This window comes from Lactuca saligna, chromosome 4 (assembly GCF_052625555.1).
Source record: "Lactuca saligna cultivar CGN05327 chromosome 4, ASM5262555v1, whole genome shotgun sequence".
Classification (NCBI taxonomy): domain Eukaryota; kingdom Viridiplantae; phylum Streptophyta; class Magnoliopsida; order Asterales; family Asteraceae; genus Lactuca; species Lactuca saligna.
The window spans coordinates 99475761-99494675 of record NC_136420.1 but is presented as its reverse complement, the minus strand read 5'-3'; the positions used below and the strand labels follow the sequence as shown (position 1 = coordinate 99494675).

The 18915-nt window shown below is 38.4% G+C and overlaps 1 protein-coding gene and 1 pseudogene across 3 annotated transcripts; one reads left to right on the top strand and one right to left on the bottom strand.

Annotated features, from left to right (window-relative positions):
* Positions 1–15345: 15345 nt before the first annotated feature.
* LOC145038716 (protein phosphatase 2C 51-like) lies at positions 15346–16740 on the top strand (annotated as a pseudogene). The gene is made up of 2 exons (XR_013679511.1): positions 15346–16097; positions 16183–16740. The product of XR_013679511.1 is annotated as a protein phosphatase 2C 51-like (transcript).
* Positions 16741–17089: 349 nt separating this feature from the next.
* Positions 17090–18409, bottom strand: LOC145042463 (uncharacterized). Of its 2 annotated transcripts, none has more exons than XR_013680662.1 (4): positions 17945–18409; positions 17720–17800; positions 17501–17640; positions 17090–17393 (listed from the first exon to the last, which is right to left on the bottom strand). XR_013680662.1 is itself a non-coding variant. In XM_078990894.1 (4 exons), the coding sequence occupies exons 1-4, from the start codon at positions 18269–18271 to the stop codon at positions 17156–17158; spliced, it is 774 nt and encodes a 257-aa protein (XP_078847020.1). In that variant the 5' UTR covers positions 18272–18401; the 3' UTR covers positions 17090–17155. The 2 variants fall into 2 exon arrangements, 1 of the variants encoding a protein (XP_078847020.1); XM_078990894.1 differs by having other exon boundaries at positions 17957–18401.
* Between the last annotated feature and the right edge of the window lie 506 nt (positions 18410–18915).

Sequence of the window (18915 nt, the reverse complement as noted above, 5' to 3'; positions counted from 1 at the left end):
GACTTGATTCGGGTCTCGGGATGATACTGGAGCTTTGGGGGTACTTCAAGATGACCACAGAGGGTTTAGGTAGTGAGAGAGTGAAGGGAATAGCAACCAAAATCGGATGCCCTTCGATTTCTATTTATAGGGCTGAAATAATGAATTCACGTCGTGAAATCTCAAAATTCACGTCGTGAGTTAAGTCAGGCATTCGTCATTGCGTTCGTCATCTGTCCACTAGCTCTGGAAGGCTCCAGAAGGCGTCAATACTGAGTTCACGTCGTGTACACTGTTTTCACGTCATGAACTCTGACACCGTGTTGGGGTTCACGCCCCGAACTTCATAAATTCATAACTTTCTCATACGAGCTCTGTTTTCGACGTTAATTTTTTCCATGCATAGGTAAAAACAAAATCTACAACTTTCATTTAGACTCATTCAGCTAATTTTGACTTTATTTTTATTATATATTTATTATATTATTTTTAGTAGGCCGGAATAGGAAAACTCCGTTAGAAAATCATAATTCCTTTGCCTGACGTCCGTTTTCATATGTTTTTCCGTCTTTGCACTACTATTGATGAGATCTTTAATTCTCATATAGAAATTTTTGGCTAAATATTGCTCGATCTCATATTCGAACTCTGGGCTGTCTACTGCTAAGCTGAAACTTCGAAAAATCATAACTTCTTCATACGAAGTCAGATTTGGGTGTTCTTATTATGCACGCTCGCGGTTTACCGTATTCTACGACTTTCTTTTAGATCACTAAGGCTAAATATCCCTCTATCGTAAATTCAGTATTTACGCCGCGCTGTGTCGTACCCGTTCTGTCGTGAAACTTCGACAGGTCATAACTTCTTCGTTATAACTCGGATTTCAGCATTCTTTATATTTTCAGAAACCTCGTCATGAGCACTACATCTTCATGTATCGATATTGAGCTTATCTAACTTTTAATTTTCACACTTATTTTTATTCTTAATTCATATAAGCCACATAATTAAGCAATTAAGCATAAAACATATAATACTCAAATAATACATTCTTATTATTTCAAAATGGGTTACAAAGGTTAACCTAGACTTAATACATTGCTATTAATGACAAGCCCAGAAACACAGGCGTTACAGCCTTGGGGTGTGCCAAAGATGTGAATCTCTGTTTAATGCCCCTCTCCGCGTACCAATCTTTGAATGGGTTCTCGGCGAACTGCAGGCCATTTTCGTTGATTAAGACTTTGGGTCTCCCAAACCTTGTGATGATGTTTTTCCACAAAAACTTGATCATCTACCTTCCTGTGATTCACGCCACCAGTTATGTCTCTATCCACTTCTTGAAATATTCCACCGCTACGACTAGGAATTTGGTTTTAAACGGGGCTTTTGGGAATGGTCCTACGATGTCGATTCCCCATTGGTAGAGCAACAATAGGATGAAAATGCTTGTTAGCGGTGTTGGGTGAACACCTTGTATCGGGGAGAAAGCTTGGCATTTTACATATGTACGAGTGCGATCGGTGGTGTCATCGTGGATGTCCGGCCAGTAGAGTCCCATTCATAGTATCTTCCCTGTAAGGGCTTTGGCTCCCTCGTGGGGTCCTGTCAAGCCGGTGTGAGCTTCATGAATGACCTGTTTCCTTGAGTCCCTATCTATGCATCTGAACCATGGGGTCATGTATACGTTCCTGTATAATACTCCTCCCAAGATAGTATACTTTGGGGCCCATATTCTCGTCTTGTAGGCTTCTGCGTGGTCGTCTTAGAGGATGCCCTGTTGTAAGTAGTCTATGATGGGTGTCATTCAGTTGGGTTGCATTGTGGATAAGATGTGGACCCGTCGTTCATCGATACTTCATTCTTTGAGTAGTTCTATCAAGACATTTTTGGATAGGTGGCCAAAACATGTTGATGCTGGATAGGTGGCCAAAACATGTTGATGCTAGCTTACTCAAGGCGTTGGCACACCTATTGCTTCCCCTTGGTATTTTCTTGGTCGAGAAATTTATGAGTGAGCTTGTGATCTGCTAAAGAGCTTACACATATCTTTCCATCATATTGTCCTTCGCTTCAAACTCCCCCATGATCTGGTTAGCGGCCAGTCTAGAGTCGGTGAGGGATGTCACTTTCACTACTCCCATCTTTACTGCAAGCCTTAACCCCACCAGCAAGACTTCATACTCGGCCTCATTATTAGATGTGTGCAAGTTGAAATGTAGAGCATATGTCACTTCTTCGCCCGTGGGCCTTGTTAGGTTGAGGCCTGCTCCATATCCTTCCTTGCTGGAGGCCCCATCGGTATAAACGGTCCAGGCATGTTCATCGTCTTCGTGTTGTGGCTCCTTGTGCATGCTCTCTTCCACCTGCCTTTGCAATTTTCCCATTATCTCCAGTAAGAAATCTGTTAGCGCCTACCCTTTGATGCTCGTCTGGGGGTGATAGTTGATATCATGTTCTCCCAATTGATGGCCCATTTTGTGAGCACCTTGAGGTTTCTGGCTTTAGGAACACTTGCTTAATTGGGCAGCTAATTAAGACTTCTATTTGGTATGCTTGGAAATATCGCTGCAATCGTCGGGCGGCATATACCAATTCAAGTACTAGCTTTTCAATGATAGGGTAGCTAAGCTCTGGTTCCTGCAGCGCCCGACTAACAAAGAAAAAGGGGGAGCTACTTTCCTTGCCGTTCTACTACCAGTACCGACGAGATGACTTCATTGGATGCTGACAAATTCATTTGGAGTGTCTCGCCAAGTATTGGGCTGGCCAGTATGGGTAGCATGTGCAACGCTTTCTTTATTTGGTGTAGCGTTGCTTCGGGTTCTGGAGTCCAACGGAAGGGTGTTTTTACCAATTCATCCTTTAGGCATGTCAAATAGTGGCATCGCCTTCTCAGTTGACTTGGAGATGAAACGGCTCAACGTCGTTAGCTTTCCGTTCAGGCCTTGGGCGTCTCTTAGCGTGTGAGGTGATGTTACTTCTTTGAGTTCTGTTATCTTGGTGGGGCTAGGATGGATTCCTTCGTTTGTAAGATAGTACCCTAGGAACTATCCTTCTTCTACCCCGCAGGTGCACTTTATGGGGTTCAGTTTCATCTTTACTTTCTCTAGGCTCCACATAGTTTCTTCAAGGTCCTCTAGCAACCTCTGCTCGTCTGGGATCTTTATAACCATATCGTCCATGTAGACTTTGATGTTCTGGATAATCTGGTTGACAAAAAGGGAATAAACCAATTTTTGGTAAGTTCGTAATCCAAATGACATTTTTTTGTAGGAAAAAGCGTTGTGTATGTATAGAAGGCGGTCTTCTCCTCGTCTTACTTGCTCATGAGGATCTGGTGGTACCCTTTGTATGCGTCTAGGAAACATTTCCGCTGGAAACGATGCAATGATTCTACCTTCTGGTCTAATTCTAGGAGCAGATAGTAGTCCTTAGGCGATACCTTGTTTAGGTCTGAGTAATTGATACACATATGCCATGTCCCATTGTGTTTTTTGACCATGACCGGATTGGCAATCCATATTGGGAACATTACCTCCTGGAGGATTCCGGATTTGGTTAGTTTGGCCACCTCTGCGTTTATTGCCTTTTTCTAGTCTCCCCCTTGGAAATGTTTTTTCTGCTTTATCTCCTTGGTTCTGCACCTGATCATCAACTTGTGTTCTATAACTCCTCGATCGACTCCAACCATATCGGTGGGAGTCCATGCGAATACATGTTTTATTTCTTCAAATCTCTATTAATGCTTGTCTTGTCTTCTGAGGAAGAGATATCCCTATGCTGACTGGATGGTCTGGGTGATCCTGGTTGATGACCTCCTTCCCTTTAGGTCCTTCTAAGCGAGGCCTCTTTGATTCTTCGAAGATTTCTGTTGGTTGTAAGATCTTGTAGCACTTTATAACTTGTTGTGGGGTTTCCAAGATTGTTCCCGATCCTTAGCTCATGCTAAATTTCAATACCCCATAGATAGTGGATGATATTGCCTCGAATTTAAGTAGGGTTGTCCTTCCTAATATGACATTGTGCTCGGAGGAGTGTCGTACAACGATGAAGTCGATGAGAGCTGTCTTGCGTCTGTTTTGTTGTGGATAATGAGTGTGAATGGTAAATGAATCGTACCTAGAGGCCATATGTTATTCCCCATGAAGATGGTAAGCTGGCCTGGAAACGGTTTCAAGCCTTCCTTCCATTTTTCTGTCAGCAACTGAAAGCAGTGTTCATATATGATATTTGTTGAGCTTCCTATGTCGACATATACTGCGGTGAATGGTGACGTCCTGGATGGACCCTTGAATTACCTGTAGGTCGTCCCCTCTTCAGGCCAGTGGCCTTGGGACGGTTGTTGAGAAAGTCAAGCCTCACATTGCCTCTGTGATGCCGCTTTCCGTCGCCTGCATGTTCCGTTCTTACTCGTTTGTGATGTATTGTCAAAATCTCCTAGCGGAAATTTCCTCCTCTAGCATTGTCTTTAGGGTTTTATCGTGTCGAACTTTGCACGTAGGCTTCTAGCGATCTCCACTATGTTTCCCCTTAGCTGCTTTTTCTTCCATTTCATGTTTCAGGACCGAGCAATTATTTGTGTCATGCATTCGGTTTTTGTGGTATTCGTATTAGTGTGTTTCCATTCCTTTAGCTGCAGGTTTGTCGGCAACAACATATATTTCTGCTCATCGCCCTCGCCTGTTGTCTTTTACGAAAGTTCTGATCCATCTATCGAGGGTTGCGTTTTTAAATCAGGCAAAGTATTCCTTGACTGTCTCCCCCTCCCCCTGATCTGATTATGGAGTACAAATCTCTTTTGTACTTGTGCAGCGACATGAGTTGGTTAAGAAGAGGTACTTCAGTTGGATGAAGTTGTAAATGCTTCCTGGTCGGAGTGTCTTGAACCACTTTCTTGCATTACCAACGAGCATTGTAGGGAATTACGTACAACGAAAACATTCATTAAGTTTTAGTGATGTCATGGTCTATTCGTATGTGTCGATGTGGCTGTCCAGGTCCGTGGTGCCATTGTAGGTTTTGAGGTTGGGTAGCTTTACGGTGTTGGGTATCTCATAGTCCAAGATCTCTTTCACGAATGGCAAAGTTATGCTTCTTGAGAGCCAATCTTGGTTTGGGGTTTGTTGGGTATAGTGGCAATTGGGTTGTTGCATTACCAAGTATGGTTGGACTCGCATGTTGTTGTACACCGCCTGTTTGTGGGCATCGGGCCGTAGAAGTTTAGTGGGTGAAATGGGATGGTGAGTTGTTGGGTTATGGGAGGCGATTGGTATTCTTGTAGTGTTGGTAGGGAACATGGTGCCTGCCGCAAATGTTGAATATGATGGCATTTGGAACATGGTTTGTGGCCCGTTGGGTGTGTTGCTTGGTTGGAGCGTTGGTGTTTGCGACGAAGATGGCGATCCACTGGTAGTTTGGGATGTTATCGGCAATAAAATTTGCGTGGCTTGTTGTGAGTTTTTGATTCCCTGGAAAATCGGCTGCAATGGGGTTTTGTTGAGGGTATTTTGTCCGCCGACAGGGTGGACGATCGACTGTGTTGTGCTGCTTAGGATAGATGTCAGGTATTGGTTATGGGGTATGTTTTGGGGTCGTGACATCGCTAATGATGGTGTTTAGCCACCAGATGGCGATACATCATTGGTGGTTATAACACCATCTTCCGGTGTCACGGGAGTGACAACCGGCTCTAGTGACATCATTGGTCGTATCGGGATGTTCTGTTGCCCTGAGGGTTCACCGGCAGTTTCATTCGTCATTCTAAGAATGAACCGGAATGTGGTTTTGTGTATCATTTTTCACACAAACGGACGGCGACAAATGATGCGAACTTGGCTCCGACCATTGGCTCTTGGAGTGTTTGTTGTCGTCGGAGGGATCTGCAAAGTCACAAAAAAAAAGACTGGCAACCATTTCCCGAGAGGAGGTCCCAGGAAGACACTCTGACGGTCAAGTCAGTGGGAGGTATATAGATGAGAGTGATGAGGATTGAGAGAGATTACTTACTTCTCAAGGTAGGGCCGAGACCCTTTTATACTAAGGAACCTCGTTGTTTCATAAGGGGAACAGGGACTATAGTTCTGATAGGATACATTATTCTGATTGGCTAATCGTGTCCCCTGCTGCATCAAGGCCAAAGATTGGCTCATGCGTTAGTGCTCTGGGCATACTCTTTGTCGACTGGAGGTGTTGGATTTGTCCTATAGCGGGGATGCCCTTGGCGAGGCCAAACTTCTCGTGTGGGCATTCCACCTTGAGGGAATGCTCGAGTGCTAGAGCTCTTGCTGAAGCATCTAGGTTGGGCCTAGCTGGGCTAGCTAGAAGGTCCTCTAACCTGGAGATCCCACTCCTTGCCCGCGCTAGGAGGCGCGTCATCAATAGCAATTGCAGGAAATTTGTTGATTATTCCGATAAATCAAACACTATACTTTCTTGTAAAAGGAGAGCAGGGCTTCGAAGGTTGAAGGTTTTGTCAAGTGTACATGACTCTTTATCTAATAGGAGGTGGTTTGAGAACACCGACAAAGAACACATTGACGATTTTACTTGGCAGTCGTCACTAATTGGGTGGATGAGAGAGATGGAGGATGTTGTGAGTATAGAAAAAACTTTTTTTTATGAGAACTCAAGGAATATCAATTTTTATGGCGTTTATGATGGTCATGGTGGTTCGGATGTTGCTTACGCTTTTCGTGAGCGGTTACACAATTTGTTGGCGGCGGAGGTGGATATAGAAAATAGAAACACAACAGAGATGAATTGGGAAAGTTTGATGGTGGAGAGTTTCACTAAGATAGATGAGGAATTAAATGAAATTGATCTTGTCCATTCCTTGGATTCCAATATTTTTGTTGCAGTGGTCGGTGATAAAGAAATGGTGGTTGCTAATTGTAATGATTCAAGGGTTGTTCTTTCAAGAGGTGGTGCCACTATGCCCTTATCGGTTGACCACAAAGTAATTGTTATTAACACAGTTTTATGTCTTTGTAATTTAATTTTAACCTTAAAATATTAATGAAAAGTTTGTACATGCATCAATCCAGATAGACTCGATGAGTTAGAATGAATCGAACTTTCCTGAGGAATATTGATTGACTGGAATGGGCTACGTGTTATTGGAGTTCATGTGACTTCAAGATCAATAGGTGACTGAAAACTAAAACCATATGTAATTACAAAACCTAAAGTTACTTTGAACAAAATAGATGATGCAAATGGATTCATGATCTTAGCTAGCAATGGATCATGAGATGTCATATCTAACGATTTGGTATGTCAATTTGGTCGAAAATTTATTGATGAATGGATTTGTTGAAGGACATCGTTGAAAGAACACCATAGGAGATTGACCAATTTTGCAGTTGTGTTCTTAACATAAATGGCAATGGCTCGTGAAAGCAAAGATAATATAAGTGTTATTGTGGTCAATATTAAGCATTAAATCTCTCGAGGATAGACATTGGTGGTGTCTTTATTAATAATCATGCCATTACGTGTATTTGTTTGTCTAAATTTGGTCATAATAAAATATATCGAATACATAGAATATTATGAAGTCTTTGTAACACCGTGTGTCATGTTAAACAAAGGCATATGACTGATTCGATGACCAATATAAATCTACATTGATTTGCTAAACCACACTAGAATCTCCAAAAAAATAGTGAGTAGTGAGTAAGGCCTTTTTGCTGACTTGTAAGTGAATTTGAACCATTGGACCGACCTTCAGACGTTATTTGTGAAGAAATACTCTGAGGAGAAAAAGAAAAGAAGATATGTGAAATTAAGTTTGATGCAAACCCTACATTTGAAACTCAATTTTGCCACATAGGATATGATGTAGCTTCCACATCATAATATTGCCATGTCATTTATTTGGTAATTTACTAGATCGATAGTAACCGGTCAATTGGTTGACATTGCAATAAAATTGTAAATGTAATGATATAATTGAGAAAAACAAAACACAGTGTCAAAATCAAAGTTTTGTAAATTTAGTGACTTCATTGCATTTTGGAAAAAATGGTCACCTGAAGAATAGGAAGGGCCATTTATTTGATTGATATTGCAACAAAATTGTAAAATTTGTTAGTTAACTGAGAGAAAGATGTTACGATGTCAAATCAAAATTTTCGGTTACCTTAGTGACTTTATTGCAATTTGCCCTTTAATAGAAACTAAGTTATTTATAAGACCGGAGGGTATAGCGGGGAAGGAACCACGAGAAAGAAACCGCGATCGGAAACACAGTACCATGACCTCAGTTTAGCGTGTGCAAGATCGGACCGAGGGGAGGCTACCCTACCTCTTCTCTCTTCACCCGATTGGCCATTTTTTTTGGCAGAATCCCTTCCAACAGTTATTTTTTTGAATATATATATATATATATATATATATACACACACACACACACACCATTTTACATGCCTATAAATAACCCACTAATTTCAACTTCAAATTCACACCTTCTTCTATCAATCTCTATGTTTCTTGAAAAAATGAACCCCTAAATCCTATAGAAGAAGAAAAAAACCAATGTTTCGAGTTCAAGTACCCTAACTCGAAACATTTTCACCATTGATCCATCCCACGTGGTTTATCGTCCCCAACTTGATGCCCCCATTCAACCTCCTCCACAATTCCAATAGCAAAATGTTAGGCAATACTACCCCGTGCAAGTACCAAATGTTTGTAACACTTGTTTCAGGTATTAAGTAATTTACATGATTTTTAGGGTTTGTACATAGACCCGGCGAGTTGGATGCCCCAACTCGTCGAGTAGAGACCATTTCATGGACGCGGGGATCAGGACCTACTCGACGAGTTGGAAGGATCAACTCGGCGAGTAGGAGCTAAATAGAGAAAACCCTAATTTTAGGGTTTACACCCTATATAATCTCCTTAAGGACCTTGATGCTGGCCTTCCATCAACCTCCAAACCCTAAGAATGTTTGTGTTAAACCCTAATCCCCATTCTCTTTCATTTGGTGGGCTAGAGTGTCTTGTGAAGCTTAAAAAAAGGAGATAGTGAGAAGAAGAAGAAGATCTAGCAAACCAAGCCCTCATTCTTGAACTTGACTATCTTGTGGACTGTGGTAAGTCTCCAAGATTCGATTTTTATCTTAGTTTACTCTTTATTTTCTTTCATTCTTATTGATTTCATGCACGGGGTTCATAAATTTTGCAACTTTATGGATCTCTAGGCAAAATAGTCCTAAGGTGGGCTAGATCTAGCTTTTTATCAAGCAAGGATGCCATGCAAGGGTTTTGGAGCATGTTTTCCCCTTTTTGGCCATTTTGACCTAAAGACGTGCATTGGACATGCATGTCCATAAAGCCTCCATCTTTGGAACGTTTTGAGGACTAGAAACTCATCTCGAAAGGAGGGATTCCAGATCCCTAAGGTTTTGGGAATGCATGGCGTTATAGAGAGTATAGTAGGAAACTTTATCCTTCTTGACACCTTAGGGTTTCAGATCTAAGCCCTGGAGTCCCTGTATTCGGTGAATCATCATAATAAGCAAATAGGGAGGGAGGACTCGACGAGTGGCCCTAGCAACTCGACGAGTCAGATTGGGTTTCCCCGCCTTATGGATATCAAGTGAACTTGTCGAGTTGATGAAACAATTAGGCGAGTTGGTTAGGGCTTGTTCAAGTTTTCTGGACTCGGTAGGAACTTGATGAGTTGCTAGATGCACTCGACGAGTTGGGGGTCAACATGGACTGTTGACCTTGACTGTTGACTAGGGTTGACCAAGTTTGACTTTGAGGGTAATTATGGGATTATGACAAGTTAATCTTATGATGCTTATAGGAAGTTGAGTCGGAGCTGCACATTGGGACTTAGTGAATCTTATCTTATCAGCATAACATTCATAAGAGGTGAGTCTCCTCAACATGCCAATGGGTAGAAGGCACCAAGTCTTTCCTATTATTCGTTATGTATGTGCTATTGTGTTATGTGATATGCGATGTACTAGTTATATCTATGAAACTTGTATGGAAAACCTCAGTGGGGTCCTGAGGCACTTAGGTATAAGACCATGGAGGGTTTCCCTGGCATCATAGGTCAAGACCTCAGGGGTTTCCGAGGCACTTAGGTGTAAGACCTTGGAGGGTTTCCCTCGCATCCTAGGTCAAGACCTCGGGGGGTTCCCGAGGCATTGGGCTAAGACCATGTAGGGGTTCCCATGGCACCTGGAGTAAGACCCTGGAGGGTTTCCAGGGCGTCCTTATATGTTGGTATGCATGGCTTATGTGATATGTGTAGCTTTTATGGCTAATATGATATGTGTTATGTGGATTGTATGTGGGGTATGATCTGGGGAACTCACTAAGCATTAGCCTACAGTTTGTGGATTTGTTTCAGGTACTTTTGAGCCCAACGGCAAGGGCAAGGTTTGATGGCACGACGTGCACTCTCTCAGACACATTATGGGACACTCTGATGTTTTGAAATAAACTGTAATTGATATGAGCTTTGAAAACATTTGTATTTAGATTTCGTGGTTTATGGAAATGTAATTTTGGCTAATCAAAAATGAAAATTTTCTTTTGAAAAATTGGGTTGTTACAATGTTAGTCCAAATATGTTCACCAATTTTGTTGTTTTTCCCGATCAACTTTCAGCAACTTAACTCCAAAGCCAAACCCCACTCTACCAATCTCAAATCCAAAGCCAAACAACATAATACCAAAGTCTCGATGAGTCGGATGACGAAATTATATGAGAAACTCAACCCAATCCCCACCACGCCACAAAAGAAAACAACCAGGGGATTGGACTACAAAGCAGAGGCCGATAACATGGAGTCCCGAAGAAGAGCTAGTGTTGACAATAGTTTGGGTTGATATTTCGGAGGATTCAGCTCAGGGAAATGCACAAACGGGATATCATTTTTGGCTTCACATTCTTGAGAGATTTCGCACAAAGTTGGGTAAAGATGAAGAGTACCGTACTAAACACCAACTCAATTCAAAGTTTCAAGAAATATCGAGATCCATTTAAAAAATAAACGCGTTGTACAACAACCTAAAAACCCAATGGACAAGCGGTCAAGGAGATGAAGAAATTCTTCAAGAGACTTTGCATTTTTTTCGCAAGGATACGAAAAAGAAATTCAAACTTAACGAGTCTTGGAAATTGTTAATTCTTAGTCCAAGGTGGACAAAATACAAACGAGACTTTATACTAGGAGGAGGACAATAAAAAAAAACAAAAACGGACTCCAGTGGATACACAATTTCTTCTGATGTTCGTGTCGGGTTAGATTTAAATGAGGATAACAAACTCGAGTTAGAAAAAATTGTCTGACCTCTTCCAATGTATCATATTTTAGCATGGAAGCAGATGAAATGTGGTAAATGAATGTGACATTTGATCGATACAATCTGAATTTCGCTGAATGTTTTACATTCGACAAATGAAAAGAAGCGGAAAAAAAGAAGCACGTGAAAAGACAAGAAATACACAATATGAAGTTCTTGATGGAAAATACCAATTACCTTTCGGGACTGACCCTCAAACTAGTTTTTAAAAAGAAGAAGATCATGAAAAAATATTTTCCATAGATCGTTTCATTTTTTTTAAACCTTGGTTTTTTATCTAGTTTTTTTTTTTTTTTTTTTTTTTTTTTTTTTTTAAGTAATGAAGTATCTTTATTTTAATTAGTTTGTAAGTTTATTAATCATTTTAAGGAGTTATATTTGTTTTTTAATTATAAATCTTAAAAATCGATTATTTTTATTTAAAAAAAAAAAAAAAGTAAAAGTGAAAAGGTAGTTAAATGTGGATAATTTTTTTGCCTTTTGGTGAGTAAAAAGTAAGTGAGTGGAAAAATGATGTAATATTTGAAAAGTAAAATGTGAAAATGAGCATACCCTCATGTCTAGGTTTTTAAGGCTATCCAGAATGAGCTAATACCCACGCGTGGGTTTCCTATGTGGCAAACCATGTCACGCGTGAACATCGTCTCGGTGTCCGGTGGTTTGGCTATGGAGTGATTATAGAGATGGATGAAGACGATGCATTTAATTGGTTACCCCTTATATTTTCTCTCTTTCTTTTTACCCCTTCACTACATATCCACCGGTAAACATCATTTCCACAACCTACGTTGTCTCACCTTGACTCACAAATCACCCGTGACCATTCTTTACATCCTAAACGTTTACTCTTCATGACTTTGTATTTACTCTTCATGACTTTGTATTTTGACATCTATAGGAACCCAACACTTGTAAACAAGAAAGTTTTCTAGTTAGTTAGGTAGTAAATTGTATTAGAAAAACACATTTCAACCTAATTATATTTTTATTGAATATTTTTTATATATATAACTTAAATAAACAGTAAAGTATTATATTTATAATGATTAATCTCTAAATATAATAAATACTTTTTATAAACTTTTAAAATATTAAATTTGCCTGAATCTTATTTATTTTTTAATATATTTTTAACATTTTTACGATTATTGGTAGCTATTTAAAATTACTTTAATTATTAAAAAAATAGATCAACCATAATACTTGATGAATCAATGGCTATTTCGGTCTCCTATCACAGAGACGTTGAGCAGCACTGGAAATACAATCGACATCGACGTCTGCTCCTCCACACAATCGACGCCTGCTCCGCCACATTCAATGTACTCCTGGTCCGCCATTATCAGCGACTTCATCGTCAACGACTTCATCATCAGCGAGTTCATCATCATCGTGTTCATATCTCGTTTACACTATCTTTAGGGAAAAAAAAAACTTGAAAATCAGATCCTTCTAACTGATTATGGTCTCTGTTTACACTATATTTTCCCCTTTTGTGACTTCTGTTTCTTCTCCACTCTCATTCTGGTGACCAATCTGATGACATTACAGTATCATCAAAATAAATTGAACATTTTTGGAAAGTTTACATTTTCAACCCTAGTACAGTAGTACTTGATCACAACATTAACCCATCTTACCTTCCATCTGTATTGTGTATGGTAACATCAGTTTGTTCAGTTTGTTTGTCTTGTATAGTTGGTAGACGTAATGGATTTCATCTGGTAATTGGGCTTTTCATATCATTGAGAGAAAAGAATCGGTGTCCAAAAACAAACAATTTGAGCAAGCATAATATGGTTACATTGACAACTTTTTTTCCTATAAATTCGTCTTGAAAAAAGTTGAATGCATAAAGGGTTTTATCTTTATCTTCATTTTTTTTTTTATCTAATGTGACCTACTTTCATGTATTTTGATCATTCATCGTATAAATAAAAGTTAAAGGATAAAAGATTGATTAAAAAAATTAGGTAAATATTTTTGAATATTTATAAAGGTATGTATGGTATTCTAAAATCAGCTTTATAATAAGGGTATAATAGTCAAATTGATAAAAATAATTATTTGAATTGGTTATAAAATGTTTTTTTTTGGCAAATATGATAATTAAGAAGCTTAATTAGGTATACCTGATAATTACATATTAATATATTATATAGTGCATAGATAATATTTTGATGTTTATTTAAGGGATATATGAAATTCTTTCATTTTTAATCATAATTTAAAATCGCCATCTAATACTCTATATTATATATATGATATTTTGATGTTTATATAATTTTCCTTTTTTTGAATCATAGTTTAAAATCACAAACTAATACTCTACATTAAAGAAAATAATGTTTCTTTAACAGTTGAATATTATTGAAAAAACAAACGCCTCTAGCAAGACTACAGAAAAAAAATAAATAAATAAATAAATAAAAACAGTTGGTCGGATTTTGCAACCGCTCAACCCAAGAAGTAGTATTTTTCCGATTCCTGGACGTGTACCAAGTAAAAGAAAATTCTCTAATAGAATAAAAAACCATCTATTTCTGTCACTTGTTTCCTCCAAAAACCACATCATTCTAATAACACCATATTACCCATAACGTAACGATCATAATCGGATTCACCATCCTCTTCTTAGCACTAGATAAATCCTACAAAGCCAACCATAAAAATGACCGAAAAATTGATGTCATTGGTACAATTAACTAGTCCATCCATCTGAAAATATTATGTCATATGTCGGCAATCAAGTCGCAGATTAGAAACAATTGGGAAATATTTTATGAATCTCCATGACAAATAGGACAAGTCATTAAGAAACATCAATTCCTTTATCAACTAGGGATCCACCATTCTCTTCACCGTATCCTTTCTTCCATCAAATTACGTTTTCTTGGGACCACAACAATAAACTACTATTCTACCTTTCATTTAGACCATGCATTATTGTGACCAAACAACTTGAAAAATCTCATGTAAACATCAATAATAAATAGTACATCTTTTTGTTAATTATAGATGGATAATGAAAGTTTCACATGTCAAGTTTAATTATTTGATTTCTAAAATACAAATTCATTGTGTTTTGTATGTAATTGAACTTTTTATATTGGTTTATCTATAGGGGAGAAACAAGAACATTAAAATTAGGGGCGGAACGAAAACATCGAAATGAAAACCATATAACAAGTTTAATATGGTTTATACTCCAAATGTAATAAGAAAAATTAACATGAAATATACTTGCATCTTTCATCAATAATTGCTAACTGTTAGAACCAAAGACGAACAATTAATTACAACCAAGTTACCTTTTTAATAACTAACTCATTAAAATTTTTAAATAAAACAATTGAAGTACAATAAATGAATATAATAAACCAACTTTTAACAAAGTTGCCAGAGTAGATTTCTAATATGTGCCTTAAGGGTACATAAAAAAACATTAATTAATAACAAATATTATATAACTAAATGTAAAATATATTAATTATAAATAATATTGTCTTAATTAAATATGACATTTAAATTTAACACCAACAAAAAAAATACTACTAAAACAAAAACTAGTGGATTAATACCTACTAACGGAATCAAATTAAATTATAGCCCAATAGCCCAATAATACAAACCCAACATTCTCCGTACACATAATTGTCATTGTTTTTGGCGTTTTGGGTCGTTGGGGCTTGGAGGCAGCTGAGGATCAAAGAAACGACAATCGTTGAATTTTACCAATGATGTTGAAATATCTCCTATTGACTTCCCTTTTTTTTTTTTTTTTTTTTTTTTCTTTTCTGTCTGTGTAAAGCAAATCACAATTCGTTTGGATTTATCAGATTTTTTCTGCTATCTAGCAAACTATTTCTTCCAAGTGTTATCTAGTGAACTCTTTATTAAACCAATTAAAATAAAAAAAAAAAATTCTGTAATTCTGTATTGGATTGGAATCCAACTTGAGTCATACACGTACCTTATACGAATCTGTCAACCTTACTTACGTGTCATTCCTCTATAGTTGGGATCTGTGGATACTGTTTCCCATGCTTAACCGCCGAAATCACGGATAGTCCACCGTTTTTACGTCACTCTCATCTCTCCATCTTTGCTTATACATATACTTTGCTTGTTTCAATCATTGATCCAAAGTGAACTGGTTTTCTTGTAAACATGATGATCAATAATATGGATCACGCAATGTCTTCACAGCCTTCATCGAGCAATTGCAGACAATCTGTTGGTTATTCCGCGGGTAAATCAAACGTTGTGCTTGCTCGTAGGAGGAGAACAGAGCTCCGACGGTTGAAGGTTTTGTCAAATACAAATCACTGTTTATCCAATAGGAGGCGATTTGAAAACACCGAGAAAGAACACAATGACGATTTTACTTACCATTCGTCGGTGATCGGGCGGATGAGAGAGATGGAGGATACTGTGAGGATAGAAAAAAGGTTCGTTGATGATAACTCAAGGAAGTTTGATTTTTATGGCGTTTATGATGGCCATGGTTTGCTTAGGCTTGTCGTGAGCGGTTACACAAGCAATTGGCGGAGGAGATGGATATAGGAAATAGAAACTCAACGGAGGTGAAGTGGGAAAATTTGATGGTGGAGAGTTTTAGTAAGATGGATAAGGAAGTGAATGAAACTGACCTTGTCGATTCCATGGGCTCCACCGCTGTTGTTTCAGTGGTCAGCGATAAAGAAATAGTGGTTGCCAATTGCGGTGACTCAAGGGCTGTTCTTTCAAGAGGTGGTGCCACTTTGCCGTTATCGGTTGACCATAAAGTAATTATTTATTAACACAATCTTTTATCTTTGTACTTCAATTTCAACCTTAAAATATTAATGAAGAGGTTGGACATACATGCAGCCAGATAGACCCGATGAGTTAGAAAGAATTGAACTTTCAGGAGGAAAAGTGATCAACTGGAATGGGCTACGTGTTCTTGGAGTTCTTGCGACTTCAAGATCAATAGGCAACAGGCAACTAAAACCATATGTAATTGCCAAACCTGAAGTTACTGTGAACAAAAGAGATGATGCGGATGAATTCATGATCTTAGCTAGTGATGGATTATGGGATGTCATATCTAACGATTTGGCATGTCAACTTGTGCGAAAATGTCTTGATGGATGGACTTGTCGAAGAAGATCGGTCAACAAACACCATAGGAGACTGACAAATAATGCAGCTGTGTTCTTAACAGAAATGGCAATGGCTCATGGAAGCAAAGATAATATAAGTGTGATTGTGGTCAATCTTAAGCGTTAAATATCTTGATGATAGACGTGGGTGGTGTCTTTATTAAAAGATACGGAATAGATAGAGTACATTGCTATTCTAGGGCTGTCCATTAAAGTTCATTACTCTTTTGGGTTTCACTGTTATTAACTACTAGAATACACGAAGAACAAATTAATATAACAAAAGTTTATCGGCTTGCTTTGTGATCAAATCAAGGTTGTTTGTAGTTTCGCACTACTTGTGACCATTTGGTTAACGTCTGGAAAAGATAGTTTGATGGTGATATTTTACCTCAAAATATGATTATTTTAATGTCCATAGTAGGCCCATTATAACCGGAATTTTTGACCAGTTACGGGCCAGGCCCAAGCCCAAACTTCACAATAGGGCCTTTTGGGCGCTTCTACCACTACCCCGATTTATCTATAGGGATCAATTCTTCTTACCCGTTAAGTCCATTACATATTTAACACCAACAACAAAATACAAGAGTTATAAGCAAAAAAATAACACAATTTATCTACAACCACCAAAAAAAAAAACTCATGAATGTTTCAAAAAATCATGTTGTGAATATTACAATGAACGAAGGGCATTGCTAAAGAGGGAGTCGTTCAGCCTGATTCATTGACATGATGCATAAGCTATGTGGAAGGAAGAAGTAAACAGCAAGAAACAAAATCACTCCAAGATCTGCTTCTTCACCAACTGCTGGTCTTGGAGGATTCACCATGTATATTTGGCTCGCACACCATAAGCAGTAGACACTAGCAATCACTATCAGAAGCTTAGCAGAGTTAATCAATTGTTTTCTGATAGATTTTTCAGCCTTTATCCTAAATAGAAACAAAAAATGAAACTCGATTGAACCCCAAATCAAGATATATAACAAAAAACATATATGTTGTTTAAGATTTCAGATCATGAGGTGAAAAAGAAGCACCTGTTGATTCGAATGAAGCCGATTATTAAACAGATGCAGAGAAATCCAATTACAACAACAGCATCTGGATTAACAGGAGCACGGCCTTTCCACCAACCAGTACTCAGTATCCAAGTGTACATGGTTGAATGCCCATTTTCCTGCCATATTTGATCTCTGTTTAACTAATAACTCTTACCATTTTTGCCTCTGTTATGTAAACCTGAAGTGAAATATTACCTCAAACAGGTGATCTAAGAAGAAGTGGGATAAAGAACCAGCTGATATGAGCAAGAAACATTGGTTCAAGGTAAGGGGGATCTTCACCCAGAGCATAAGAAACGGTGAAAATATTGTAAGAGCTCGTTGAATTTTAGGGCACAAGATCAATATAATGGCAAGATATTATTATCATGCTATGTTGTTTGTAAAATTGAAGATAAATTACAGCAAAGAATCGCAAACCTATAAACTGACCCCTGAGATGGAATCGAGATAACCCTTGGAGATGACAAATCGTGAAGCACGAGCGTAGAGTAACGAAAGAGGAACTCCGAGGATCAAAACGTAAAAGAATGGATCGTGAATGTAAGTTTCGACGGAGGATCCGAATACACCACCCAAGCCAACGGTGGACGTCAGCCACTCGGCGAACGACCCGATGTCAGGGCCGAAAAAGGCGTTGAGTGCGTATAAGATGCAGTGATGAGGGCTGAATCTGCCATTAGAGACGCTCATGAGAGCCAGGCCTGTACCTAGAGCATACATCATGTGTGGACCTGGTCCTGGCATTTCGCCGGTGGGTTTCCGGTGTATTTGCCGGACAACTAGTATCTAATCGTCGGTAAAAACCCACTCCGATCAAGAGATTTGGAAAGAAGGGACATGGGACCTGGGCAAGTCAGAGTTTTCGTTATAGATTTTCTAGGGATTACTTAATTACCCCCAAGGTTTAAGATAATGTATAAATGCCCCCTCAAGAGCTGAAATTACCTTCAGACTCTTACATAAAAGACAACGAGTGAAGTACATCCATATATTATGAAATCAACACTAAAAGTTCTCTAAAAGTTCTCTAGTGAGGAGTCGTTGAAGATATAAGATTAACTGAAGGTGGCTAAAAATCAACACTAAAAGTTCAGAACAAAATAATAGAATAAATGTGTCCGATGAAACTAAAAAGCATTGTCTACAAACATGGTCAAAATTATTGATTTTCACTTAAGGACTTAAGAAGGCAAGTCGAAGAGACTCAAAAGTTCAGCTGAAGGTCAACAATTTTCTATTTGTTAACCTTTGAAGTGTTGAATGATGAATACTTTCCAAATGTACTAATTTCTATGGTGGTCAGTGTAATTGCCAAATTAGTCAAAGAGTCATTATTATAACTAACTACTTTTTTTTTTTATAACCGTTAACTAATAATCAGAAGTTAG

What these genes read in the sequence shown, in the direction of transcription:
- LOC145042463 (XM_078990894.1), bottom strand. Translation starts at nt 18,271, where the DNA reads ATGCCAGGACCAGGTCCACACATGATGTATGCTCTAGGTACAGGCCTG. An exon ending in ATCTCGATTCCATCTCAGGG is followed by an intron (nt 17,801 to 17,956) that starts GTCAGTTTATAG and finishes CTCTGGGTGAAG; the next exon opens with ATCCCCCTTACCTTGAACCA. An exon ending in TCTTAGATCACCTGTTTGAG is followed by an intron (nt 17,641 to 17,719) that starts GTAATATTTCAC and finishes CAAATATGGCAG; the next exon opens with GAAAATGGGCATTCAACCAT.